Raw genomic sequence first — 27,485 nt, 5'->3', positions numbered from 1 at the left:
GTATGAAGCTCTAACGAGGGGCACTCATACGTGATTGCTCCGGACACTCCCGGCAAACGCCACCATTCCGTTTATTACCCTCGCCACTACTATTAAGTGCTCCAACTTTTTACGTTTTATTTTTGTACAGTTAAAAGCTCAATCACAGTTATTTTTCATTCATATGGAATTGATTTTGAAATAGGACATTTCATAATTGTTAATAACACAAAAGAAACTTATATGCTTACGCCTGAGAGAATTGAATTGTCTTTAAAATGATTATTAAACTAACAAACCACTTGCCACATTTCTCGTTCAGTAATATACGGTTCTTTATGAATCAGTTCCAGTTCGTGTCTAACAATGTTTTTTTCCTAACTTCATCTCACTATAAAATACCTACATTTCATAAATGTCCACTGTCTATCTTTGCCGATCATTAGTGATGAAACTGTATTTTTAATAAGTCGAACGATTTAAAAGTGCCCGTAAGGAAATAATTAGATAAAAAAACCTGTTTTCTATCTTATGTACTGTCATTCCCCAATTAACCATCTTCATTAACCTTTTTCATTTAAATGTGTAACAATAAATAATAATGAACTTTAGTGAGTTATCAAAAGTAGATTTAATAAATTTGAAATAGATCCAAACAAAATGTTTACGGTTTTTCATTTAAAAAAAACTATCGCATGGAGGAATCTTTGAAGCAGCAAGAATGTCCACATCTAGGGCACGGCTTCTTAGTACCGTTTCCTATAGACCTTCTGGGATTACGTTGGATGCTCTTCTTTTCAACTCTTCTTTTAACATCAACAGCAGTTTTTGAAGTGAAACCTTTAGCTAATAATAAATTCTTCAGCAGGATTTTAGCTATGCTTTTAGATTTCCTAGGGAAACTGGGACGGGCGTGCCTGACGAAATCCAGAAATCTTCCACGGCTTCGTTGCTTAGAACTTTGGGGCTTAACTTCGTTACGAAAATTTGCATGTGTCGTCTCAATTTGGCTACCCGTTTTCGAGATTACGTTAGCTAAAGGTATTATTTCATTGCGAATTGCCGGTTCCGCAACTCCTCCCAAACTTTCGGTAGCAGCTTCATTCAAATCTGCAGTCACCATTTCTCCTACGCGACCTTCATCATCATTAGCCAAGTTTTTATTGGGAGCTTTTTTTGTTAACTCTGTATCGTTTTTCTCAAATTCCATTGTAAATTGTATTAGAAATTAGATAAAAACTCTTATTGTAAAACGTATAATTCAATAATGACAGTTGATGTATTTCTGACTGATATATTTGAGAATTTTTACTGAATAAAAACTTTTTGAAGAATATTTACTTAAATATGCTCATACTATTATTCAAACTTCGATAATTCCATTACTCATGCTTCGTATCGCAAAAGGAAGAAGTGGAACTTGTAACGGTTGAGCTTCCCATAGACACAGCCCACTGAGATTCTCGTTGGATCTTCTCAGTGGGGCGCTATTCCGATCCGGTGGTAGATTCTCGAAGCACTGCGCTTGCTAGGGCTAGTGTTAGCAAATTCTCTCAGGTTGAGCCCGTGAGCACACGTACTCGTTCGGGCGTAGCCAGAATAGTCTCTTAGGCTACCAGCGAATAGGTAGGGAATAAAAGGCTGGCCATCACGATAGTGGCAATAAAACAGACGTATCATTAAAAAATATATTCATTTAAACTTAACAACTAACATAAGCACATCCGTACGTCACGTTCTGCGCGAACGAGAGTATTTACAGATTAATTGCATTAATTATAAAAAATGTTAATCGACACGTCCGTTCGTCTGTGGCTACTCGTTTGTGAAATAATCTTGGTCGATTTCGAAATGGTTCCTTGTTGAAATCTCCGATGCTATGCTCGCCGGAATCTTATCTGGAAGAAGAATATACGTAATTGGGTAAATCAGCCTTTCCCAAAGTAGGCGATAATGCCCCCTTGTGGGCGCTGTAGGCTAAAAGAGGGGAGATAAGAGACCCAGAAAAAAGGGAGCGTTGTGTAGAGGCTTGGGAGGCGATTTATAATTTCATCTAGGACAGCGGTCGGGGAACCGGGGTAAATTACCCCAAATGGGGTAAAATGAAACTTTTGTGAGTAAAAAGTATATAACGAATCGTTGTGATTTCAAACTCGATGAAACGAAATGAAATTTTTATCACTGGTGGTAGGACCTCTTGTGAGTCCGCGCGGGTAGGTACCACCACCCCGCCTATTTTCTTCCGTGAAGCAGTAATGCGTTTCGGTTTGAAGGGTGGGGTAGCCGTTGTAACTATACTGAGACCTTAGAACTTATATCTCAAGGTGGGTGGCGCATTTACATTGTAGATGTCTATGGGCTCCAGTAACCACTTAACACCGGGTGGGCTGTGAGCTCGTCCACCCATCTAAGCAACAAAAAAAAATTTTTTATTTTTTTTCAAAATTATCTTGAGGGCTATAATATGAAAGATGCTAAAAAGAAGCGATTTCGTTTTTTTTGTTCTTCGCCATGGGGTAATATCAACTTACACAAAAATATTTTGGGGTAATAATTAAAAAAGTTCTCCGACCGTTGATCTAGGAGGACTCTTAGACACCGACTGAGCTCTCGCTACAGTGGTTTCCTAAGTAGGTGAAAACATAGGGATGTTAAAAATAATTTATTCTGAAAGTGGGCAGTAGACATAATAAGTTTGGGAGCCCTGGGATAAATTATGGCTGGTAATGTCTCAATCCAAAGAAAAGTGAGCTCAGAAAACACAATATGAGATAGTTCGGATTTTTTGATGGTATCGCGAGGAGGGAGGGAGGTTGTGTGAATTGTTTTATTTTGATAATTGAATGTCCATGAGGTATTAACTATGCCAAACTTAATAACCACTTTCATGAATTCTTCAATGTCTAAGCAATTCACGATATGTTCGACCGAAACTTTTTTACAATAAAATAATTTTTTCTTACACTATTTTTAATTCAAATTTATTAAAATTTATTTTCTGTTGGATTTTCTATAAAAGCGTATTTTGTTAGTTTTTTTTTAAATTATTATTTATTTTTAATTAAACTTCAATTAAGTTTAATCCATTCGAATAGCTGAAGAAGTTTTTTTATTTTTTGTTATGATATTTTTTTTTAAATTTTAAACTCTTTTAAATGGCTCTCCTGTAAAATTACAAAACGATCGCTCAAAACCAGATATCCTTTCATTCTTCGATATATACACGTCTGCTGAGTCCGCTAATGCTATAAACCATAATGCAACAATGCTTACCATTACATTTGTAGAGTAGATTAGACCATATGATCATTTCCTGGGAGAAGCAGAACACTCCAAGTCTCCCCCCCTTCAGGGTGAAGTCGTAAGTGTTCCCAGAGTCCGCGACCAGGCGGTTGTTCTCGTACATCTTCAGTCTGATGAGACCGATCTTGGGGCGGTGGAGGAGCTTCCAGCGGTACGCCGTCTGCTCGCGCCAGCCCACGTTGCGAGGGTCTTTCCAGAGCAGGGTGACCTGGTCAACGGTAATAAGCCCATAAATATGAAACTAATAAAACTGACTAAAAGTAAACAAACTTACTGGCAGTAGGACGTCTTGTGAGTCCGCGCCGGTAGGTACTTATATCTCAAGATGAGTGGCGCTTTTACGTGGTAGATGTCTATGGGCTCCAGTAACCACTTAACGCCAGATGGGCTGTCCAAAAATTTAAAACTTCAAACTGAAACGCATTACTGCTTCACGGCAGAAATAGGCAGGATGGTGGTGCCTACCCGTGCGGACTCACAAGAGTTCCTACCACCAGTAATTACACAAATTATAATTTTGCGGGTTTCATTTTTATTACACGATGTTATTCCTTCACCGTGGAAGTCAATCGTGAACATTTGTCAAGTACGTATTTCATTAGAAACATTGATACCCTCCGGCGGGATTTGAACACCGGTGCATCGCTCAACACGAATGCACCGGACGTCTTAACCTTTAGGCCACGACGAATTCAAAAAATCCATTCCTATACAAAGTCCGTGGACAGACAGTTTGAGGCCAGATAGTCGAAGCCTCAATTGGTTTGGACCAAAGCGACAGACATATAACTGTTAGCCAAATGAAATTGCTCTATGGGCACATACCATACGAGCTCACACAGAGAAACCCAAGGAGTTCCCAAGAAATCACCACCTGAAGTTATTACCTGATCCGGGGTAGAGTTAGTATTCCAGAGAGCGTTCCTGAGTATCTTCCCCGGGCCAGTCTTCGAGTTGACCAGCTTGAGCTGTATGCCGTTCTCGGCGACCGCTCTGAACGGAGTCTTCTGCCAATAAGTCTGTTTATCCTTCTTCCACATGACCACATAAAACCTCTTGTTGCTTTGGTATCTGCGATCGTATAACATTACCATTGTTAGGACTTGGAAAAGGATAATTGAGGAGTCGAAACTTGAGAAAACCTCTAAGGTTTCTTGTAAGGCTTGATGGAGGGGACAACCGTCTTACAACAACAATGAGAGACTTCAACCAGATGTTGAATGAGACGTGATTTAGAGGAAATAGAAGGAAACCTTATATACCGATCATAATAACAATTACAGAATCTCAAACTGGACCTAAAGGGATAACAAGATTACTGGTGGTAGGACTTTGTGAGTTCGCACGGGTACGCACCACAACCCTGTCTATTTCTACCGTGAAGCAGTAATGCGTTTCGGTTTGAAGGACGGGGCAGCCGTTGTAACTATACTGAGACCTTAGAACTTGTATCTCAAGGTGGGTGGCGCATTTACGTTGTAGATGTCTATGGGCTCCAGTAACCACTTAACACCAGGTGGGCTGTGAGCTCGTCCACCCATCTAAGCAATAAAAAATCCGAGCCAATTATATAATCGGTAGTGACGTCATACGAACCCAAAAATAAATCCAACATAATCGTCATCTATCTTTGTGTTGACGAAGATGGTCCCCTCGTAGTCGACTCCGCCGAAGCTGTCGAATCCGACCGCCAGACCAGGGTCCGAGTTCAGGGTCTGCAGGATCTCAGCTCCGTTGTCCGTCACCCTCCAGTTGGGCTCCTGTTGAGACTCGCCTTCAGGGTCCAATCGGACTGTGGTGAACTGTCTGCAACGCATCAACGTTCCTCATTATCGTTACACAAATACAAAATTGTTTAGAAAACATCTAGAATCTTCTTTTTCGATTATAATCCACCCAATGAGGGTAGGTATCTGCTGCCATTACCACTTGCTGTCTTGGACTATGGTCCTTCAATTCTTACGCATGAGCCAGCTCAAATCACTTGACCATCTCATTTGTCTGTATTGAGTAAACGAATTGAGTGACTTTTAATTATGTTCTTTTATTCACATTTAGTCATGAGAAAACGTTCAAGGTTCTTTCAAGACAGATGACTTATGTCAGAAATATCTTTGCTTACCTGAAGTCCGTTCGAAATATCTGCGAATTGTTCGGGCAGTTGTCCAGCTCGTTGATGACCCGGTCGCCGTCATTGTCATTGTCACAGGCGTCTCCAATGCCGTCATCTAGAAAAACACGAATCGACTCCAAATCAATTTTAATTCTCAGCAGTGTTTGTTCATGGAGCTTTGTCGCGAATTCAAAATTGTGCTAATTAAATTTAAGTGCGTGCTCTTAACTGGTAAACGAGCTAGCGAAGTGAATGTAGTCCGTGGACATCATGAGTGCCGCCACTCTTATAGAGATAAAAGGTCTAAATCTTAATCAAACGGCTGTCCCACTCTACCGACCACACGACTACGATCACCGTTTTTGCTGCAAATGTCCACCGCCTTCTAAACTCTATTAAGTAAGACCTTACAGCTCAAGGTCAAGTAAGTCATCATCAGCGCTAACTTCGTCATCACGTACGTCACCTTAATCATTTCTTCCTAGATATTTTGGAATATTTGTATGGTGATTTAGTCCGATGAGTATTACTTAGTTTTACAGTGTAAGTTGATGTACATAAGAATATGTGCGTATTGTGTTGCTTTTGTTTTTTGTGTAAACTTAAATTTCTAAATTTCTCTTCTCTGTTCACTTTCTACTTATATGTGATTTTGATGGTGGAAACATGTTTGGTTATTGTTTTAGCTTTATTTTAAAATATTATATGATTGTATTGTCACGCCGGTAAGAGTAACGCCATCTATCGCCGAATAGTCGAACGAATATCGAAGGATCTAGAAGCACCTAGTACGCTCGAAAAGTACAACGCCATCTGTTGTCAGATAGCGGGAACTACTACTAGAGATGTGTGGAATATTCTCGATAATTCTAGGGATTCAGGGAAGTGTCGGCTATAAAAGCGTTGCAGGGATGGCACGTAGTCAGCTAGTAATCGGAACTATTCGAAGCAAAACAGCGAACGGATCACCTGAAGCAAAACGGAACAAGCGAATTGAGAGTTTTAAAGTTTTTGTGAAGTGTTTTAAGTGTTGAATACAGTCTTTAAGTTGTGCTTTGGTGGAACATATATTTATCCCGAACCCCAGCGCGTAACAGTATTGTACTGTTGGTTTCCCAAATAAATAAATAAATAAAATACTAAGGTACTAAAGTACTACTAAGGTACTACTAAAAAGGTACTAAATTAAAGGAAAACATTTCCATACTATCAGAGTCCTTTTGATCCCTATTGGGCACGATCTGGCAGTTGTCGTCCAGATCCGGTATCCCATCTCCGTCGTCGTCGTCGTCACAGACGTCGCCCTTGTCGTCGCGGTCCACGTCCTGTTGGTCGCTGTTCGGTATCAGCGGGCAGTTGTCTAAGCCATCTTGTATCCCGTCTCTGGAAACAGCGAGGTCTTTAGCACGGTAACTGGTAGGACCGCAAAAACGGCTGTAGATAATCAAGCAGCTCCTCCAAGCGGGGGTAAAGGGAATGGTAATGTGAGGGCTTTAAAAGATAATTTGGAGGATGAAGGTTCGATTGCGTTCTACAGTCTAGAACAGAGGCTCCCAAACTCATTTTGTCTACTGCCTACTTTGAGATTAAATTACTATTTAGCGTCCCCGTTTTTACATCTACTTAAAAACAACTATAGCGAGAGCTCAATCGGTGTCTAATAGTTCTCCTAGATGAAATTACAAATCGCCTCCCAAGCCTCTACGCAACGCTCCCTTTTTTTCGGGTCTCTTACCGCCCCTCTTTGGCCTGCAGCGCCCTCAAAGGGGCGTTATCACCCACTTTGGGAAAGGCTGGCTTAGAGCGTAAGGAATTCAGTAATATGGACGTCCAGTTGAAAAGCGACGATAATGACGCAATAGTGAAGGGTTATCCAAAGTAAAGATTACAATGAAACTTAATGTGGTTTATTTATTAACTGGGAACCGGAAACAGATTACGCACGGTAATCCGGCCCCACATTAGGATACTCAGTGCTATGGGTACCACAGACTGATATATATATTTGCTTAAATGTATACGTCGGAGAAACCGCATTATTAAAACCATCGTCAAACATCATAGGGGCGAATAGGGTGATCGAGTTAAGAGAAATCGATTTTTTATGTGATTTTATGACCTGGTGACTAAGACCTTTAAGTCATGTCTTATTTTAATTTATATTCTTATTTTTCTGAAAAATGATAATATGGATTGAAATGAAATGAATATGGTTAATTTGAGACATTAATCAACTGGGATGAAATTAAATGAAATGAGATGATATGGAATGAAATATAATCTTAGTAAAATGGTGGTCATTTACTAAGATTTTTTCAGTGGACTTTTTGGAGGATCCCGAGAAGTTACGTCCAGGGGCTATGTTTCATTTTCCCACATTTGTACACTTTCACAGATATTAAACAGTTAATAAACCACCGTTATTACACATTTAAACCCGAAGAAACACTAAATAGACAAAATAAAACAAATCACACAACTTCACTCCTCGCGTTCCCGCCAAAAAATCCAAGAGAAATCGACCAAGATTATTTCACAAACACCCCCCTTAAAAATGGCACTAGGAAAATCTAAACACACATTATGACTTGATAATTTTTCTCTAGCCATACGATTTTCATCTTTATAACTCACTGGTCACGGTCTATATCGCTGTCGCACGCGTCGCCGACGTTGTCCTTGTCCGTGTCCTCTTGGTTCGTGTTGCGGACGCGGGGGCAGTTGTCGCAGACGTCGCCGACGCCGTCCGAGTCCATGTCGTCTTGCTGCGGATTGTACTTCCTGGGGCAGTTGTCCACTTGGTTCGGTATGTCTGGGACGTAGATGTTGGAGAGATGGATCATTAGACATGTGCGGGTTTTTAATTGGAGACTTAATATTTGGGAGCTTTGATCGCGGAAACCTCCTTACTCTGACCGGGTTCTGACCCCGAGCAGAGATTGGACATCGGCTGTGAGAGTGCAAAGTAGAGTCGCTTAGTGTGGTAGGACCCTAAAAATATCCTTGGACCCACGGTCTACTCCCAACATCTTCAGACCGTTAAGACCCATACACCCCGCGTGACCCCTATACGCGGGTACCTCGTAGGAGGCTCGGCCCGCAGCCCGAAAAAATGGGAACTCTGCTTTGGCGTCTTCTTCTTGGAAGAATTATCTTCTACTTAAGATAGATACAAACCGGTGCAGCAAAATAAAAGTTCCATGGATTTAAAAAGGATCCTAATCACTCTATGGTTACTATTTTTTTTAAGTATAAATTATTGCAATGTGTTTATAATCATGACCGACTCCCCAGCACTTTCACCCAGGCGTAATCGGGGACGGAATAAGGGGTTACCGTGGTAGGGATAATCATGACCGCTCTGACGCTGATAGTCCATGGGCGACGGTAACCACTCACTATCAGGTGCCACCACCATATGCTCGTCCGCCTACAATGGCAAAAACAAAACTCGCCGATCTTATTATTAAAAGTACTAATTTAAGTACAACGGTGATTGTCGAAGAAGTAAAGTTACCGTCATCGTCCATGTCCGAATCACAGACGTCTCCCGTTCCGTCTCCGTCGGTGTCCTCCTGGCGAGGGTTGTAGTGCCGGGGACAGTTGTCACAGGCGTTTCCTCTCTCGTCCGATTTGTTCTCGTCGTCGTCCAACTGGTCCGGGTTGGGGGTCAACGGGCAGTTGTCCTGGACACAGTGGTATATCAGTACCGGTGGTCGTATTGTGATTAGGTGCTTATGTCAGTGATACCAAATTAGAACATCTCAAAGAGTGTAGCTTTATGTTGTCTATGGATGGTAACTACACTGTTTAAACAAAAAATGTGATGCACAGGTGCATAGGCAATAAGGCATTGAAGTGGAATGTAAGAATGCTTGCATGGTATATAGCTTGGACCCTTAGTACTGTGATCAAATTTATTAGCCACTAGATCATGGAGACAGTATTAGTGGTCCAATATCAAGGTCTACTTACAGGAAAATTGGGAATCCCGTCTCCGTCTGCATCAGAATCGCACGAGTCCCCGATGCCGTCACCGTCCACGTCCTCTTGCCCGGAGTTGGAGACGTCGGGGCAGTTGTCCTTCTTGCAGCGAGGCTCATTACAAGGCAGCTGCTCGTCCGGATGCCCGTCTAGATCTCGGTCCAGTCCGCACACTGTACCGTTGCCAGTCCAACCGGTCTACGAATTAAGAGGGGAATTAATCACCGTCACATTTCATAGATTGCTTCTCAAATAGACCATACAATATGCAGCGTATAGTTGGCCATGACTGCAACTTCCTTTATTGGATATTTGAAGCTCTGAAACTTCCCTATCGCAGAAATTGGAAAGACAGTGGAGATACAATACGCCCTATCAACAATAAATATTTCAATCGTATTCTCCATGACAACATGATTTGATTGGTAACCTCTTGAGAGCCTGAACGGATAAGTACAATCCTGACTATTTCTGCAAGGAAGCGAAGGAAACAGTAATACGTTCCGGTTTGAAGATGGGGCAGTTGGGTCGTAAGCTCGCTAGCCAATTTCAGCTATTAATAAGTTTTGGCGGTAGTTATCAAACAACACAACACATTTGACATATGCCTGAATTTCGCTTAAGACATTTTCAAGATAAGTTTGCATATATACAAATTCGAAACAACAACATTACGTCATACCCGATCCTGTAGACCGAATGGTAAACAGTTAACGTCGCTCAAAACACGTCATTACGAATCCTCCCGGTCCATTAACGGTGCTTTTAGGTACCACAAGCACCGATCACCGTCCTTGTCGAACCCGTCGCTTGCGACGAAGAGCTCGACGAGCGAATTAACCCACAGACACAGCTCACTGAGTTTCTCGCCGGATCTTCTCAGTGGGTCGCGTTTCCGATCCGGTGGTAGATTCTGCGAAGCACTGCTCTTGCTAGAGCCAGTGTTACCACCTACACGTTAGGGTGAAGCTGAAATAGCCTCTCAATGCTATCAGCATAGGTAGGAAAAAAAACATTCGGACCAACGGTCTGCTGAGCAATTACACCCGCTAGATGGAAGATCTTGCCTTCGTCGTTATATATCTATGTTATTATACCTCCGTCGGTATACCTACACAAAGCAATTAAGTACTGGTACTTACATTACAAACGCACTTTTGTCCGAAACCACAGACGGCGTTGAATCGCCTGCAGTAGCTGGGGTCGCACCGCTTCACCAGCGAGTCCGGGTCGAAGCACGGCCTCGTCGTGTTCACGTAGTAGTGCCCGCCGCAGGGAACGCAGATGTATGAGCCCTGCAGCGAGGAGACAGGATTCGAGGGATATTGCTTCATATATTTTGCTAAAAGTGTGGAACTAGGTCTAAAACACCTCGTCCATATTGTTATGTCCCTTACGAGGCAACTTGAAAGGAACTAAATTCTTCTGTCGTGGTAAATTGATTAGCTTCCCTCCAAGAAATTTCTCCGGCATTGTAACAATAACAAGTGGTGTGATCAAGAGCTGCAGCAACAAATCGCGACTTGGCTGTATCCCTAGCACTATTAATGTCCATGAGCAACTGTGTAATTACTATGATTCTTTCACTGGAGATGAAGAACCACTCCATCTATACAAACCATGCCTGTTAAGGATACGGTTTTTTTTATTGCCCTATAAGCAAACGAGTATACGGCTGAAGGTGAGTGGTTACCTTCGCTCATGGACGTCAGCAATCCCAAGGGCATGCCAAGCTATTGCCTACCGGCTTAGTAACTATCGTCGAATTGTACAATATTTTGAAGCTAAAGCTATTCCTATTGGAGTATACATGCGAAGAGCTTACGCGGGCCTGGTTTGCCTGTTAATCTTTGGTCAGAATCCTGTAATTCCTGGTCGAAACTCACCGGGGTATTGACGCAAAGCCGTCCTCTTGGACAGTTGGCTCGTCCGTCAGCGCACTCGTCCACATCCACGCAATGTTCCCTTCGTCTCTCATTGCCAGTGCCCCGCCAGCCCTGGCTACCTGTGAACCCTGGAGGACACGGCCCACAGGTGAAGCCGCCTTCTTCGTTGCGACACGAGACCAGATCATCACAGGGCCGAATCAAATCGCATTCGTCCATATCCACGCACGTGTACCCTTGAATTAAACCCATCTTTAAGTATTTCCCTCACCGTTCAAGAAACAGCTGGTTGTGGTACCTAATCTAGTCAAGCAAATTTTGTACTTTTGATTTTAAGTATACAATATAATTCCTTCATGGCGGAAATCATTCAATATGTCTTAAGTACGTATTTCATTAAAAACCTTCGTTGGGATTGAATAGTTACTGGCATTATCGCAACACCTGACATAAAAGGCTTCTTCGGAGCCGTAGGAGAGCTATTAAGAACCATATGTTTGTGCTAGTGATCAATATAAAAAGGTTTATGTGCGTAATAAGTCCTCACCATTCCACTGGTAGCCGCTGGGACATCCCTCACACTCGTAATAAGGGCTGGTACTTTTGGGCATACAGCGTCGCTCTCTACCGCAGGGCTTCTGAGCGTCACACACGTGCTGGCACTGCCGACCGTCTCCCACGTACCCAGTGGGACAGGACCCGCATTTAGGACCATATTGGGTCTCCTCGCAGCTCACACCTAAAATACAGGAAGCATTTTTAGTCACCCAGAGGTCCTTTTCAGTTTCATTAGGACGGGTGGGCGACCAGCAGATCAGCTTGGAGACATGAGATTTTCTAGCTGTGACCCAGAGTGTAGGTTTTTAGCGGAAAATGGGTATTCTTAGTATCAATTTTTTTTTTATTGCCCTTGTAGGCAGACGAGCATACGGCCCACCTGATGGTGAGTGGTTACCGTCGCCCATGGACTTCAGTAATACCAGGGGCAGAGCCAAGCCGCTGCCTACCGCTTAATACTCTCCACAAACCTCAATTAGATAGTAAGGTCATTGTACAGATTGGAAAAATTCGGATATTATCATCAGTGACACTAAAGTTGCATAAGTGATGATACCTTGAAAGCACGTGTTTGCTCTGCAGGATATCCTATAGCACTCGACTCCATTCCCGTGGAACCCAGAAGGGCACTTGCCGCATTGGTATCTGCCGTCTGGTAAGTCCTGGCACGGTACTCCTAAATCAAACAAATATATTCTAGGCACAAATTAGCTATTTTTTCAAAACTTTAGCCGCATACTTATCGATATGGCATAATACAGCACGAATGCCTCCTCGTTTACAATCTATAGTCTCTACATATAAAAGTCGCATAATTCTCACACCATTACCCACAAAAACGATCGACCGATTTTGAACTATGTTTCTTGAGGTCTCTTAAGAATTTTGTTCAAAGTGATTGAAAAAATCCTGCTCCAATAACATACAAGAGAATGAGTTTTGTCATTAGAAAATTGTCAGGACTTCGACGAGACCCTACTTCTCAATCAAACCTCATTCGTCACATATTTTTAAGCCCTTTTGTCCCAGCAATGTGCACTTTCATTTTATATTTCTTAGATCTGTAAATCTCTACATATAAAACAAAAAAAAACACCTAGAATTTAAAACCTCGTGACATTAAACCAAAATACAAAAGTATAGTTTTTAAAGAAAATAAATGATGGCACTTTGTATTTTTTTTTTTTTTTTTTTTTTTTTTATGATTGAAAGTTTACTGGTGGCCCGAAGGCCTTTCCAGTTTCACCAGGACAGGTGGGCGAGCGAGGCTCAGCCAGGGGGGGTGGGATTTGCTAACAACTGCCCGAGCGCCTCCGAAGGAGACCTAACAACTCAAGAGCAATTGTTTCGCGAATGAATCTACTACCGGATCGGAATCGCGACCCGCTGAGAAGATCCGGCGAGCTCAGCGGGCTGATGCATGGGTTAGGTTGCACGTCGACCTCTTTGTCGAGTTCGACGAGTACGGTTACCAGGGTCCCTAAGCCTGCCCCTAGTATTAGAGCTGAAGGCATCTAATGCAAAGGTTATTGGATCTGATGGATCCGTAAGGACGTGTCTAGGGCGTCGACGGTGACTGGCTCCTGCATGATCAGGATTCGGGGAGTAGTCAGCGGCGGCAACGATAAGGCGATTATCATGACGCATAGCCTTATCGAAGTATCGTTCCGACGCTGACTTCATGTATTTCCGAATTGATTCGAGGCCCAGGTCGTCGTGTAGGTCAACGTTCCTCACGAACCACGGAGCTCCGACGGCTAACCTGCAAAAGCGGGATTGTAGAGATTGAAGGGTGTCTATGTGTGTGCGGGCCGCGTGAGCGAACACCACACTCGCGTAAGTCATGACGGGCCTTATGCAAGTTTTGTAAAGTGTCACCTTGTTCCGAAGGGACATTTTACTCCGCTTACAGATCATGGGGTAGAGTCTACCGAGAATAAACGCGGCACGGTCACGGACTGATTTTATATGCGGGCGGAATGTCATCGTTGCATCCAGGGTAACGCCCAGGTACTTGACCTTCCTAGTCCAGGGTATGGGTTGTCTAAAGAGAGTAATCGGGGGTGTGAGATTCCTCCTCCTAATCCGGGAGGAAATCCGTGTGGAGCTTCCCCTCTGAAATAGCACCGCAGTACTTTTCGCTGGGTTGATGTCTATGCGCCATTTTCGGAACCACTGTCCTAGGGCTAGGGCTGCGCTCTGAAGCTTCTTCGCGATTAGGGACTTATTTCTACTAGAATAGTAAACAGTCGTGTCGTCGGCGAATAAAGCTAAATGGGTCGGCGGCGACCGGGGAATATCGTTGACGAATAAGCTAAATAGGAGGGGTGAGAGAACAGAGCCTTGCGGGACTCCAGCTGTGAGAGGTCGTGGGGAGGAGCGGGTTCCCTCGACTCGATATCGAAAAGAGCGGTTCGACAAGAAGTCCCGTATGATGAGCACGAGACTATCCGGCACGCCCATGTTGAATAGTTTGAAAATCAAACCATTGTGCCAGACTTTGTCGAACGCTTTTGCGACATCGAAGAAGAGAGCTCCCGTGTATAACGGTTTTGGTCGATTAAGCCCCACAAGAATGTGCTCCGTGAGGCGGTGCACCTGTTGAACGCATGAGTGATTTGTACGGAATCCGAATTGTTCATCGATGAGAATGCCCTTGGATGAGATGAAGTCTCTGAGGCGTTTGTAGAGCAGACGCTCATACAGTTTGCCTAGAGACATGAGGAGGCTAATCGGGCGGTACTTTGTATTTATGGTGTTGACAAATGTATAGTTCAACTTACGTCCTCCAAAGCAAGGGTTAGCGCTACACGCAGTCCTGCAGGTCTGGCCATCACTCGTCTGTGACCCTGGGCATCTCTCGCACCGGAAACCTTGGTCCGTATCGACGCACCTCTCCCCTACACATAATTTAAAAGGGGTTACCATAGACCCGGCATCACCCATGCTTCCTGCATGCATGTAAGGTGAAGGGAACCCGTGATTAGCCTTTAGATTACCCTTTAATGATAAAGAGTATGCCAATATCAGCTAATATTATAAAGCTGAAGAGTTCGTTTGTTGTTTGAACGCACTAATCTCAGGAACTACTGGTACGATTTGAAAAATTCTTTAAGTGTTAGATAGCCCATTTATTGAGGGAGGCTATAGGCTATATAACATCACGGTAAGACTAATACAAGTGGAGCACCCATAAAGAATGTTTCAAAATAAGAGTTTAAATAGCCCCTTATCATTCTACAATTCAAAAATATTTTCACTTTCTACGTAAATGAAGTGGGGAGTAAAATTTAGCGTTATGCCAAAGTAACTATTCCATGCGGACTGAGTCGCGGGCAAAAGCTAGTATCAGCTAAAGTTTTGACTACTTTAGGTCGGTAATTCGACAATGATGCTTCGAAATGTCATAAGTGTCATAAGTGCAAAACGCTAAGGGATCCTTACTAAAATTTGGTAGATGGTTGTTTGAGGTCCTTAGAGAACTCTAAATCGTCATTTCTACATTTTCATTTACACAAATATATGAACTGAATGACCGACTTCAGAACCGGCGACATCTGCTCCATCGAAATTCGTGCGCTATTTAAAAAAACTCGTCTGAACGCAAATTCATTAGGTGTGACGTCATTTGGGGTCAAACTTACGATATGCTAGAAAAAAATCATGATTACCCGCATAATGTGACATCGTGCTGTGATTGGTTATCCTGACGAGAAAAAAGGTCTGAACTTTTAGATTTTATACACTACTAGCTGTACCCGTCAGCTTCGCTGGGCATTTAAAATTAACATTATTATTTCTCACCCCCACAAAATTCTCATGATTAACGCCCCCGCAACTGATGTAGGGAGTTCAATACTAATATAAATATTAGTCTATCCATTAAGTACATCTATTTTCTACATGAACACAAAGTTTCAAGTCAATCGGATGCATGGTTCAGTAGTTATAACGGAACATCCGTAAAAAACCACTGTAGATTTATATTTCAGTATAAATTTTGAAATCTTAAGTTTGTTTTAATTGATTAGGATTGTTTTGGGTTTGGTGGCGGACTACCTATTTGTGGTATTAGTGTTAAGTAAGTCTAAGTAGGTACCTTGTGAGCATGGGCGTCTGTTACACAGTACGGGTCTGCACCTCCGGCCGTCGCCCTCCATGCCGCGCGGACACGACCCACACTCGAACCCCGCGACAGTGTTCCGGCATTCGACCCCTGTTACAGTACCGCACCGCTCATCATTGGATCCCAAATGAGATTGAAAATCAAAAACTTAATTTCCCAGTTTATAATTTCGCATACTGGTATAATTTTTACTGGTGGTAGGACCTCTTGTGAGTCCGCGCGGGTAGGTACCACTGCCCTGCCTATTTCTGCCGTGAAGCGGTAATGCGTTTCGGTTTGAAGGGTGGGGCAGCCGCTGTAAGTATACTTGAGACCTTAGAACTTATATCTCAAGGTGGGTGGCGCATTTACGTCGTAAATGTCTATGGGCTCCAGTAACCGCTTAACACCAGGTGGGCTGTCACCCATCTAAGCAATAAATAAATAAAATTGAAAGTTTTTTTTCCTACCTATTCTGATAGCCTTGAGAGGCTATTTCAGCTTCACCCTAACATGTAGGTGAGCTCACGGGGCTCAAACCGGAGTGTTGCTAACATTGGCCCTAGCAAGAGCATTGCTTCGCAGAATCTACCACCGGATCGGAATCGCGACCCACTGAGAAGATCCGGCGAGAAACTCAGTGGCCTCAATTTTGATGCTTTATTTATTTGGAACGATGAAAACTAGAGCGCTTTTTATGTTAACGCATCTATTGTTCTTTTTATAGGGGGGCGTACCTCCTTCGAGGTTCCCACTCCGGGGGGGCGAGTGAAATGTATGATTATTTATGTGGCACGTACCTAATCACTCCACGCTACTACGAGTGAATACTTACCGCAAAGCTCCTAATAAGCTATATTTAGCTTTTTTTTTCATTTATAACTATCCGCCCACATTGACACATGAGGTCTGAAGGACTATCTTAATGTCTAAGGGTTGCCCTAACCTCCTAACGCATGCTTCGTAGCAAAAACTGCCACAATCATGTGAGCTCAGAGCGCATCCTACCACACATAGCTTTGCCTTGCAATCTTTTGTTCTGATTCTTATTAGAGAATGGTTGACATGGTTGGAGACAGAGACTCAATTGTAATACGAATTAACAATTTCAAATTGTTACTCGTTTGCGCCAAGCTACAGAGATGATGACTTGGTCTTGAATTCTGGAAATTACAACGACCCCGGGAATCCAAAGACATATCGCCTCATTCGAGATACGGTCCCTAGAATTTCAGAATGGACCTAGAATCCTCTACAACAATTCCAGTTATTTTTTTATTCAAACATCGCGTGTAATATGTTTCAGTTAACATCCTATAGGCAATTCATTATATTCTCATACCGGGGACATGTTATATGTCCATCTCTTTCTTACTCGACTCTTAGAGCTCATTGACGACCTGTCAAATTTCCTGACTCTACTTCAAACATATACTAATTAATTCCTTATTACATCCATCTTTTCAAGTTCTAACTGACAGCTTTTCATCCATAGCTTGTCGACCAAGACAGACTGACTATTCAAAATAATGACGTCATCATTTGACGTGCCTTGCCTTGACGAGATTTGAAGAATCCTGACCGACAGGCTGGGGTTGATGTTGCAATATCCATCAAGTACTATTTATTATCAGACAGATAACTGTTCCTTTGTCGGGAATATCAATAGCGCGATAGAATTAAGTTTAATAATACGTGAAGCAAAAACTTTGTATCCCTTTTTACGAAAATTGCGCGGACGGAGGATTATGAAATTTTGCACAATTATAGAGAATATAGAGAAGAAGTGCACAATGCTAATATTTTTTTTAAATAATGCATAAATGATACATTAAATCAATAAATATAACATTACACACACTACATACCATGTATTTGACGCACACACGCATGCATACTATTTATTGTCAAACTTTTGTTCTTGACGTCTGTTGTCAAATTGAGAATAGATTAAATATTGTTTGTCTTTGTTAATATTTTTTATAGTGACGAATTTTGTAATTATAGAAGTATAAAATACAATCATAATAGTGTACAAACTTACAATTCCAATTAATTATAGTCGAATTTCGACTACTGCGGGACTTCTAGTTAAGTTTAATACAAAAAGAGCCCACAGAGTTCTCTGTCTACCCACACAGTTAAAAAATATCCTTGACCATTCACGGTGCGTTCAATTCGTGACACGAATAAGGTTAATCAAGCAACTTGTCTTTCATTTATTCGTTAATACAATAATGTGGGCGAAACTGAGAACTCCGCGGTCCTGTATTCATTATGAATCTATTACAATTGTAGTTAAATAAAACGCAGTGTTTATATATTAGAATAAATTTTAATGAATTACCCACACAATATGTTGCTTGATTTACCTTATATATATCTATGTAAGTTGTTTTATATATTAACAGATAATTGCGACCTGATGAAATAGTGCAAATAATTTTAATGGGAATGCAAGAAAACTACTGATTACTGACTACAGAATCTGGGATAGATGATTTGTATTTTAGTAATGTTTTTTTACGCAGCACGCAATGCAAGACGAACTCAACTAACGCACGAGGTCAACGGCCTCTAGGAAACGCGGGGCTGGCTGCTTTAGATTGCGGGCTCACGAACAAAAACTTTCTAAAGCAACAAATATTTATAGTTTACGTAACTACACGATACTGATTAGAGTTATTATCGTTTTGGCTACTGAATGTTCAATAACATGGAGACCGTTTGTTTTGAGTAGATGACGTAATACACTAAATATGTATATATAGATATATGTATGCCTTTACATAAAAATCTGGATATAGTTATGTGACATAGATCATGAAATGTTTGTTGAAAGTTGAAAAGTGTGCTTTGAATACAAAAAAAAAGAAATTCTCTGTATTAAAAAAAACAAAACTATTGCTTTGCTAAAAGCTAATGAAAATGTGAATATAAAAAAAAATACAATCTAGAACTGTAATTATATGATTACTGTTTGAGACATATTAAAATGATGGAGACATAATTTTAATGACAATGACATGACACTTCATATCCAAGATGGGTTTATGTAATTAATAACCAGGGTAGCATGAGGATCCGGAGCATCTCTCCACGGGGGGCGGGGTGACGGGTACTCTGTTGCAGCACTGGTGGAGTTGAGACCTTAGGCTGTCTATTGTGTGCTTCTGATCCCCGACCTCCCGGCGCAAGTGCTCGATGATCTGACGCAGTAGGGTCAGTTGACGGATGACTTCATCTGTAATGGAAAGTAACTAGCTGAATTTTCGCCGAGGCAGATAGCTAAGGAACCAATAAAGCCACCGATTGGATTTGGTTAATGCCACCACTTTTATATCTGCCCTCAGGCATCCACGCCTTTGAATCTAAGGAACAAATCGCTTTTCAACATAGTTAAGACTTTGATTTTCTCTTCAAACCGATAGGTAGCTTTAACAGAGGGTCTAGCCGAATTCAAAAAGATCTCCTCTTGCTTAGTCATGAAAATTATGCTCACCATCACACGATTCAATGGCAGACTGAGGTATATCCCCTCTTGAAGGTTGCGGCAGAATACCGTTAGCTTCCAAATAATTAGTAGCATCATCTCCTTGCATTTCTTCCTCTCTGTCCATGAGAGCTTCCTTCTTTCTGAATTCTTGGACTTCTTCTACGTCCGATTCAGGTTCGTCCAGTCTCAGTAGAGTTGGAGGTCTGATGTTGTCTTTTGCACAACTCAAAGATTCAACCGCTGCTTTTTCGCTGCCGTATATTTCGACTGGAGCGTTTTCTTCGTGATACTGGTAATAAAGGTGTATTGATATGTCAAACTTACGTTTATACTAAAACGCTATTAATAGTAATAATAATAACTGGAAACAAAATTACACATGACTAGTCACAAACTAGGATTTCCTGAACCATAGAAGTGAGAGACTGACATAAAAATTTATATGACATGTATTTCTACAAACGACCCAAAAGGTCTAGAGTGGTAAGCAGCGCTTAGCTTTGGCCTTATTAACCCCTCAACAAATGTTGGTCGACGATCGGAATATGCTAACAAAATTACCAGACATCAGATACTACAACACTGTTGACTACTCTCTCGTGATTCCTTTAGTCTCTATTAACAAAAATAACAGAAAGAGATGGATTTTCAAGGCCGACCTCACAACGAAAATTAAAAAAAAAATTCAGTGTTACTTTTTTATTCAAACGCTCATTTTCAGATTCGTCTATGGTTTTCTTGGTATCTTTTTTTTCATCTTTATCTCGTATTATTGTAAAATATAAATAATAAACATCTTGTTCTAATACAATAAATGTTTATGAATATATTGCTTGCCATTCTAAAATAAATGGCATACAAAAACCACGCTGACCATGATAAAATGTGTACATACCAATTTCGTCTTCTGGTCCCTCAGTATATCCAGAAGGTCGTAAGTCCCGGACATCGAATGCCAATGGAGTGGAACGCAACCGGCGTATAGTCTGACGCCGTTTGACGAAGCCACCAACAAAAGTGTTCCTTTTTCATGATCTTTGAGACCCCACGAAACAGATTTTAGATGGCCTCCGTGTAGACTCTCCAAGGATACTACGACATTTTTTTTATTTATTTAAATAAATATGCTGATTAGACACCTAAACGGTAAACTCAGACGTTCCACCCACTTTATACCTCACTTATTCGTTAGCGTTTGAATAGTACAACAGCTACTTTAGCAATATAACCCACTAAGTTTCTCGCACCCATTGAGTTTCTCGCCGGATCTTCTCAGTGGGTTACGATTCCGATCCGGTAGTAGGCTCAGCAAAGCACTACTGTTGTTAGGGTTAGTGTTAGCAATTCTCTCACGCTGAGTCAAGTTGGTCAACCTTAAGGCTACCAACGATTGGGTAGGGCGAAAAAACAATACATATGAGATTTGGATATTTTGACTCTAGAAATGGCATTCAAGTGATCCTATCTATTAACTCCTTTGACCACTCCATGTCAGGTACACAATAACTTGGTGTTTCATGTAAGATAAAAAAACTGAATCTATTTTTAAATCTATCAATTATAATGAATACGAAATACGATGAGAGCTCCTTTTTTATTGCCTGTGTAGGCAGACGAGACGAGCATACGGCCTACCTGACGGTGAGTTGTTACCGTTGCCCATGGGCGTCAGCAATGCCAGGAGCAGAGCCAAGCCTCTGCCTACCTTTGCTGCTTCTTAAATACCTTTGTTTGTTTTCCTGTTGTAATACAACGATATGGATACATCATCTTCGCTCTTAGCGTGGAGTAACTCCTCGCGTCTTGCACTCTTCCCGTGCGGTCCACGCACCAGTATCGCGACTTCTCCTCGGTCACGGGCTGACGAAGCAGCTGCGATTAATTCTTCTGTTGCTTCTAGAAATTAAAAAAAACAGTAAATGTTAAAACTCTTTCGAAAACAGCTTCAAAAGCGTCGATTTAAAATTATCTAGAAACTTCGGTGAGAGCCTTAGAAACAGTGAAAACAAGACGTTGTTATTGTTGCCCCAATCTTGATTGAGTATAGTTGCTGTTACATTATTTCATTATGTGAAGCGTTGACAAAATTAAATTAGATTAATTGCCCAATTCCAGTATCAAGTTACGATAATCAAGTTACGATAATCAAAGGATTATCGAATATCGAATATTTTAAAGAATACCAAAAATTATACATGAAAAATCCCCAGTTCTCGTCGAAGCTTTCATATAAATGCCCTTAGTATTTTGCGAAAAAAACAAAAATCCTTTGTATTTCACCTGACAAAATATTAATTTAATAATTATTAGAAATTTAAAATGGTTTTGTCCTAAATATTAATCGACGATTATTCTATTTGGCACATTATCAACCGTTACAAAACGTTTTACGGCTATTTAAAAAATAACAAAGACTAAAGTTCACACTGATAATGCGGCATTGTAATTAGCTTTTGGCGATAACAAACCATGGGTAACCTAATTTAAACTGAATATTGTTACTACACAACTATATAAATTTTACCACTTCCGATTGTTTTGCTCTCGGAAGGGAAGGTAGAATGTATTAACCGCTAAATACGACATCACAAGCAGTAACATTAAAAGTAAAATGAGCTTGGCAAGCCTATCTGGCGATTTTATCAGAAAATAAAGAATTTTCCCAACTATTATTGTAAGTTACACTGTATCGTAGATTTTATTACATTTTCAATTAAAAAAAACTTAAATGGTTAAACTATTTAAATATCACTACATAGGTGTTCTTAAATATCCCAAAGCACGCATTTTTTGGGCTTTTCTGAACTGCATCTGTTCTTATTTACTGACTAAAGGAAATTTCAACCCTCACTGTCTCTGCGCGTGGAGGAAAATTGGAATATTCAATTCCTACGTCATTTATCTATATATTAATACGTAAAGCAAATAACTTTGTATCCTTTTTTATGAAAATTGCGCGGACGGAGGAGTATGAAATTTTCCACCCTTGTAGAGAATAAAGAGAAGAAGTGCACAATGCTAATATTTTTTTTAAATAATGCCTAAAAGATACATTAAATCAATAAAGAAAACATTACACACACTACATACCATGTATTTGACGCACACACGCATCCATACTATTTATTGTCAAACTTTTATTCTTCACGTCTGTGGTCAAATTGAGAATAGAAATATTGTTTGTCTTTATTAATACTTTTATAGTGTAGCCTTGGCGAAATTTATGATTATAAAAGTATAAAATACAATCATAATAGTGTCCAAACTTATTATACTGCTGAATTTCGACTACTGCGGGACCTCTAGTATTATTGAATTCGCTTTGCTTCCCCTTTGTAGTCTAAAACGTATCGTTCAGAACTATTTCTCTCGTCACGGCTTTGAACCTAGTTACAGGAACCATAGTAATGCGGGTCAGTGGTAGGCCATTACCCAAAAACAAGTCAGAAGTTGACGTTCATTGCGCTGACAACGTTCTTTTATCACTCCCTCAATTTTTGAGCGACCCTTAATGAATTTTCCATCCACAACTACACGGATGTTCTTAAACTCGGTCAAAACATAAACAATTAAAAAGGAGCAACATTTGCAATTTTCGTCCACAACAGAGAGTCTAATGAAAAAAAAGGTTTTTTTTTTTTAATCTTATATTTAAAGTGATTTCACGATGTATTTTTGGAAAATACCTACCATATATCATAGACACAACGACTTAATAATTTGCGTCTTAATTTCGCGATCGTTATAATAAAAATTAAACTGCACTAATTGTCAGAGCCACCGAGTTTGTAGGTTACGAATAATAATAATAAAAACATGTCGAATTTAAAATCGACTGAAATGAATTCAAAAGCATGCAGAGGACGAACGCAATCGCCTGTGAGTCAAAACGGTTGTGTCATCGTGATAATAATAACTCCTTGTACGAACCAGTCAAGTCGTCTTTAAAATAAATCCAGTATCCTTTACAGAGGAGCCTTTACAAGAACTATCGGATAGTCGCGAACAAAAGTGGACGCGGTCGTGTTTACTTCAAGGAGCATCGTACTTGAAGGATAACATAAAATAAATAAATAAATATTTACTAACAATCACGCCACGTTACCTGGTCCCGTAATAAGTTCGTAAAGAACTTGTGTTACAGGTACCAGATAACGGATATAAATGTAAGATTTTTATTATACACATACATATATTTAATATACATCCATAACCCTGGAAAAGACATTTATATTTATCATACAAATATCTTCCCTTGGCGGGATTCGAACCCGCGACCCCCTTGTGTAGTGACCATGTCACTTACCACTACACCAGATGGCCGTTTCTATTACATCGTGTTTCTATTACATGAATGCATTAGTTTAACAGTCGAATTAATTTTAAATGGTTTCCGATGCCTGTAGGCATTGATAATGTCGCCACCGTTTTAAAACAAAAGGCTTGGAGTCTGTAGCGTTTTCAAATCAGATCACATGACTGCTGCTACTCCGTAAGGAAGTTAAGAAAGATCTTGCGACAGCCACCGCTAACTTAAATTGTGAATTTAAACTTTATTATACAACGCTACCGCTTCGTTCCACAGCAAAATATAATCGTTTACCCTTTCGCAATATTTATTAATTGACCCAATTTACATTGTATAATAGAAACATAATATCGTTCGACGTTTTCCTGTTGAAATCGCTATCTCATTAACAATGTGGCAGATAAAAACCATAAATAAACTAATGTAGCAACGAATACATAAGTTAGTGCTTATATGCAGTAATGGCTTTGTGTGGTATGTTATCCAGGGTATAAGTTTAATTTTGTTGCTTTAGTATAATATTATTGGAACGAAGTTCCTTATGGGACGATGCGGAGGGGTACCCTAACCGGGAAAAAAACGTCCGTAACGTAAGATTTTTATTATTTATGTATAGTCTTAGTATGATGGCTATACAGTGTGTAATGTATAGTCTACGTGATGACGGTTATTATTATTATTCATATAAATAGCTGTTTCTTTGTATATTATTATTATATATTTTTTATAAATAATTGTGAATAAAATAAGTTGATAACTTTGTAAAGTAGTTTTTATTTTATTTTTATCAATAAAAAAATCATAATAAAAAATGTATACCCCGTATAATTATTTTCTTTATGCCTCGAATAGAACTTAAAATTAATATTTCTATAATAAGGAACTTCGTTCCTATCCGGTGTCCCATGACACCACACATATTTTTTTATTTTTAAGCGAGACGAACTGGCTGGTTCTTCTAAGAAGTGATTGTCTTCGGATATCACAGTTCAGCAGCCAAATCGCAGAACGAATTAAGAAGGTCTGTCTCCCTGTACTTGGAAATTAGTGATGTAATTTTGCCTACCGCTAAAAAAACAATTCTTATCGAAATAATATTTTAGTTCGGTCAAAAATTTAAATTACTTTTTCATCCCTCAGAGAATTCATATAATTTTTTAATGTCAGAAATATTATACAATTTTTTTACTGTTTCTGAGCAGTATTAACAAGAAACGCGACTTCCAAATGTTCGATATGACATTACCTGCATTCTCTACCAGTCAATCAAAGGTAGTGCAGAGTTAATAAATGGTAGGTGCATTAAAATATAAATTACAAATACATATTGTTACTAAATCCCTAGAATCGTCGAGAATATTCCACAAAAGTCGAGTATTGTGTTTCCGCTCTCTGACAATAGATGGCGTTGTACTTCTCGAGCGTTCTAAATGCTACTAGATCCTTCGATATTTGTTTGACCATTCGGCGATAGATGGCGTTACTCTTACTGACGTAACAATATTATGCATACCATAAATCAGTGTAAATTTATATACATGTAAAAAAAAAAACTTTAGTTTTTAAAAAGGATTTTTCTTCAGTACTGAAGTCCGTCAGTATGTCATACATATATGTATATACATATATAAATATACAGTTTATACAGTATTCAAAGGAATATATTAACAAAAACTTAATAAAAAAATTAAAAGTTATTTAAACACGGACAAAATACATCCGTTATTAAATTAGTACCTAACTGACCAATCATACAATCACAGCTCGTTACGTTCTGCATGCAAGATAAATATCCCATGTATACAGCACATATGCAATATATTTCTTCATCACACACTCAAGGCGACTAAATTTAAATAAATTTATTTCATTTTGTTTGTCACCGTGGCCTAAAGGATAAGACGTCTGGTTCATTTGTAAATTGCGATGCACCGGTGTTCGAATCCCGCTGGCGAGTATAAATTTTTCTAATGAAATACGTACATAACAAATATGTTCACGACTGACTTCCACGGCGAAGGAATAACATCGTGTAATAAAAAGCAAACCCGCAAAATTACAATTTGCATAATTACTGGTGGTAGGACTTCTTGTGCCGTGAAGCAGTAATGCGTTTCGGTTTGAAGGGTGGGGCAGCCGTTGTAACTATATTGAGACCTTAGAACTCATATCTCAAGGCAGGTGGCGGCATTTACGCTTTAGATGTCTATGGGCTTAGGTAACCACTTAACACCAGGTGGGCCGTGAGCTCGTCCACCCATCAATGCAATAAAATTTTAAAAGGCCATTGTTTTTTTTCTTTTCTTCATAATCTTAAAAAATAATTACTGAATATAAAAACAGGTGATACCAGTTTCTTTTTTTTTTGAAGTGAAACTTCTTTATCGGCGTTGGAAAAAAATTTACCGTCACATTTTTCGGTTACGCGTCACATTTTTCCGTTACGCGCCATCTTTTTTGTATTCATGTCTATGATAATAAAATCCTTTTGTTTAAACTTTATCTAATTTAACTTTATTTAACCAATTTCTAGAAAGTTGCATGTAGATCATTTTTCGAAAAATAAGGCCATAAAAAAGTTTCACTTCTTACGTGTGTACACTAGTACACGCACACATTTTTTTACGGATAATAACCATTTTTATCTTACAAATCTGCAGCTTATTTATGAATTCGTTCATAGTGCGCGAGTTATTTTGCGAATTCCTTTAAGTTTGTGTCAAGAATCAATACACCTCTGGTCCCGTTAGAGGAATCCCGGTAATTCCGTAAGCTCCCGTACCGAGGCTCGAAGTGACGTCACGATTGCGTGTTAACGGTGCTCGATAAAAATCCAGTCGAGCCTTTTACAGCCTTCCCGCTCGAATGATTGACCCCGATGTAGTTCTAGAAGAAGTCTAATCTAACTTCATTCCGTCATGATCGATTGCACTGATTTCATCAAGATATTACCGTTGTTTATTATCCGATTTCAAAGAAAGAGAATCTTCTCAATTCCCAGATAAAGTGTTTCATTGAAATTAAATTACAAAAATATTCTAAAAACTACTGTAACTAAACTTTGAGACCTTAGAACGTATATCTCAAGGTGGGTGGCGCATTTACGTTGTGGATGTCTATGGGCGTCAGTAACCACTTAACATCAGGTGGGCTGTGAGCTCGTCCACCCATCTAAGCAATAATATATTCGAACAAAGCCGCAGGGTATGACTGTTACGAATTAAATAAAGATTTTCCAACGAAAGACATATTATGAAATACAAATTTGAAGTGAAACTTCTTTATCGGCGTTGGAAAAAAAATTACCGTCACATTTTTCGGTTACGCGTCACATTTTTCCGTTACGCGCCATCTGTTTTGTATTCATGTCTATGATAATAAAATCCTTTTGTTTAAACTTTATCTAATTTAACTTTTTTGTATTCATGTCTATGATAATAAAATCCTTTTGTTTAAACTTTATCTAATTTAACTTTATTTAACCAATTTCTAGAAAGTTGCATGTAGATCATTTTTCGAAAAATAAGGCCATAAAGAAGTTTCACTTCTTACGTGTGTACACTAGTACACGCACACATTTTTTTATATTACATTTTTTATTTATCAATACGATAGAATAAGTATCCTCATCTTAAAGCAATATTAATAATTAATAAATTATTTTCTTATATTATAAGCTAAATTAGTTCTCACTATCGTTATTGTACGGTAATTTGTAATATACACACTCAGCACATTTGTCTTGTTTGGTC

General features: G+C 39.8%; 2 protein-coding genes across 3 annotated transcripts in view; both read right to left on the bottom strand.

Annotated features, from left to right (window-relative positions):
• Positions 1-586: 586 nt before the first annotated feature.
• LOC101742860 (uncharacterized) lies at positions 587-1,274 on the bottom strand. Its single transcript, XM_004933415.4, has one exon. It carries the CDS (start codon positions 1,187-1,189, stop codon positions 668-670), a length of 522 nt encoding a protein of 173 aa, XP_004933472.1. The 5' UTR covers positions 1,190-1,274; the 3' UTR covers positions 587-667.
• A 379-nt stretch (positions 1,275-1,653) lies between these two features.
• LOC101743002 (cartilage oligomeric matrix protein) overlaps positions 1,654-27,485 on the bottom strand; it is a 51,449-nt gene continuing 25,617 nt past the window's right edge. For both annotated transcript variants that reach the window (XM_038017653.2, XM_038017654.2), the window contains exons 3-21: positions 21,150-21,320; positions 20,320-20,516; positions 19,431-19,713; positions 18,996-19,172; positions 15,923-16,039; positions 14,607-14,723; positions 12,380-12,499; positions 11,813-12,004; positions 11,266-11,501; positions 10,522-10,674; positions 9,371-9,577; positions 8,913-9,081; positions 8,030-8,207; positions 6,603-6,778; positions 5,405-5,510; positions 4,879-5,088; positions 4,170-4,353; positions 3,253-3,490; positions 1,654-1,877 (exon numbers count right to left, since the gene is read on the bottom strand). In XM_038017653.2, the coding sequence (XP_037873581.1) occupies positions 1,795-1,877; positions 3,253-3,490; positions 4,170-4,353; positions 4,879-5,088; positions 5,405-5,510; positions 6,603-6,778; positions 8,030-8,207; positions 8,913-9,081; positions 9,371-9,577; positions 10,522-10,674; positions 11,266-11,501; positions 11,813-12,004; positions 12,380-12,499; positions 14,607-14,723; positions 15,923-16,039; positions 18,996-19,172; positions 19,431-19,713; positions 20,320-20,516; positions 21,150-21,320 (3,314 nt within the window). In that variant the 3' untranslated portion in view covers positions 1,654-1,794. The remainder of the gene's footprint in view (positions 1,878-3,252; positions 3,491-4,169; positions 4,354-4,878; positions 5,089-5,404; positions 5,511-6,602; positions 6,779-8,029; positions 8,208-8,912; positions 9,082-9,370; positions 9,578-10,521; positions 10,675-11,265; positions 11,502-11,812; positions 12,005-12,379; positions 12,500-14,606; positions 14,724-15,922; positions 16,040-18,995; positions 19,173-19,430; positions 19,714-20,319; positions 20,517-21,149; positions 21,321-27,485) is intronic.

The sequence above is a fragment of the Bombyx mori genome, chromosome 19 (assembly GCF_030269925.1).
Source record: "Bombyx mori chromosome 19, ASM3026992v2".
NCBI classification, from domain to species: Eukaryota; Metazoa; Arthropoda; class Insecta; order Lepidoptera; family Bombycidae; genus Bombyx; species Bombyx mori.
This window is presented reverse-complemented; position numbering and strand designations above follow the sequence as displayed.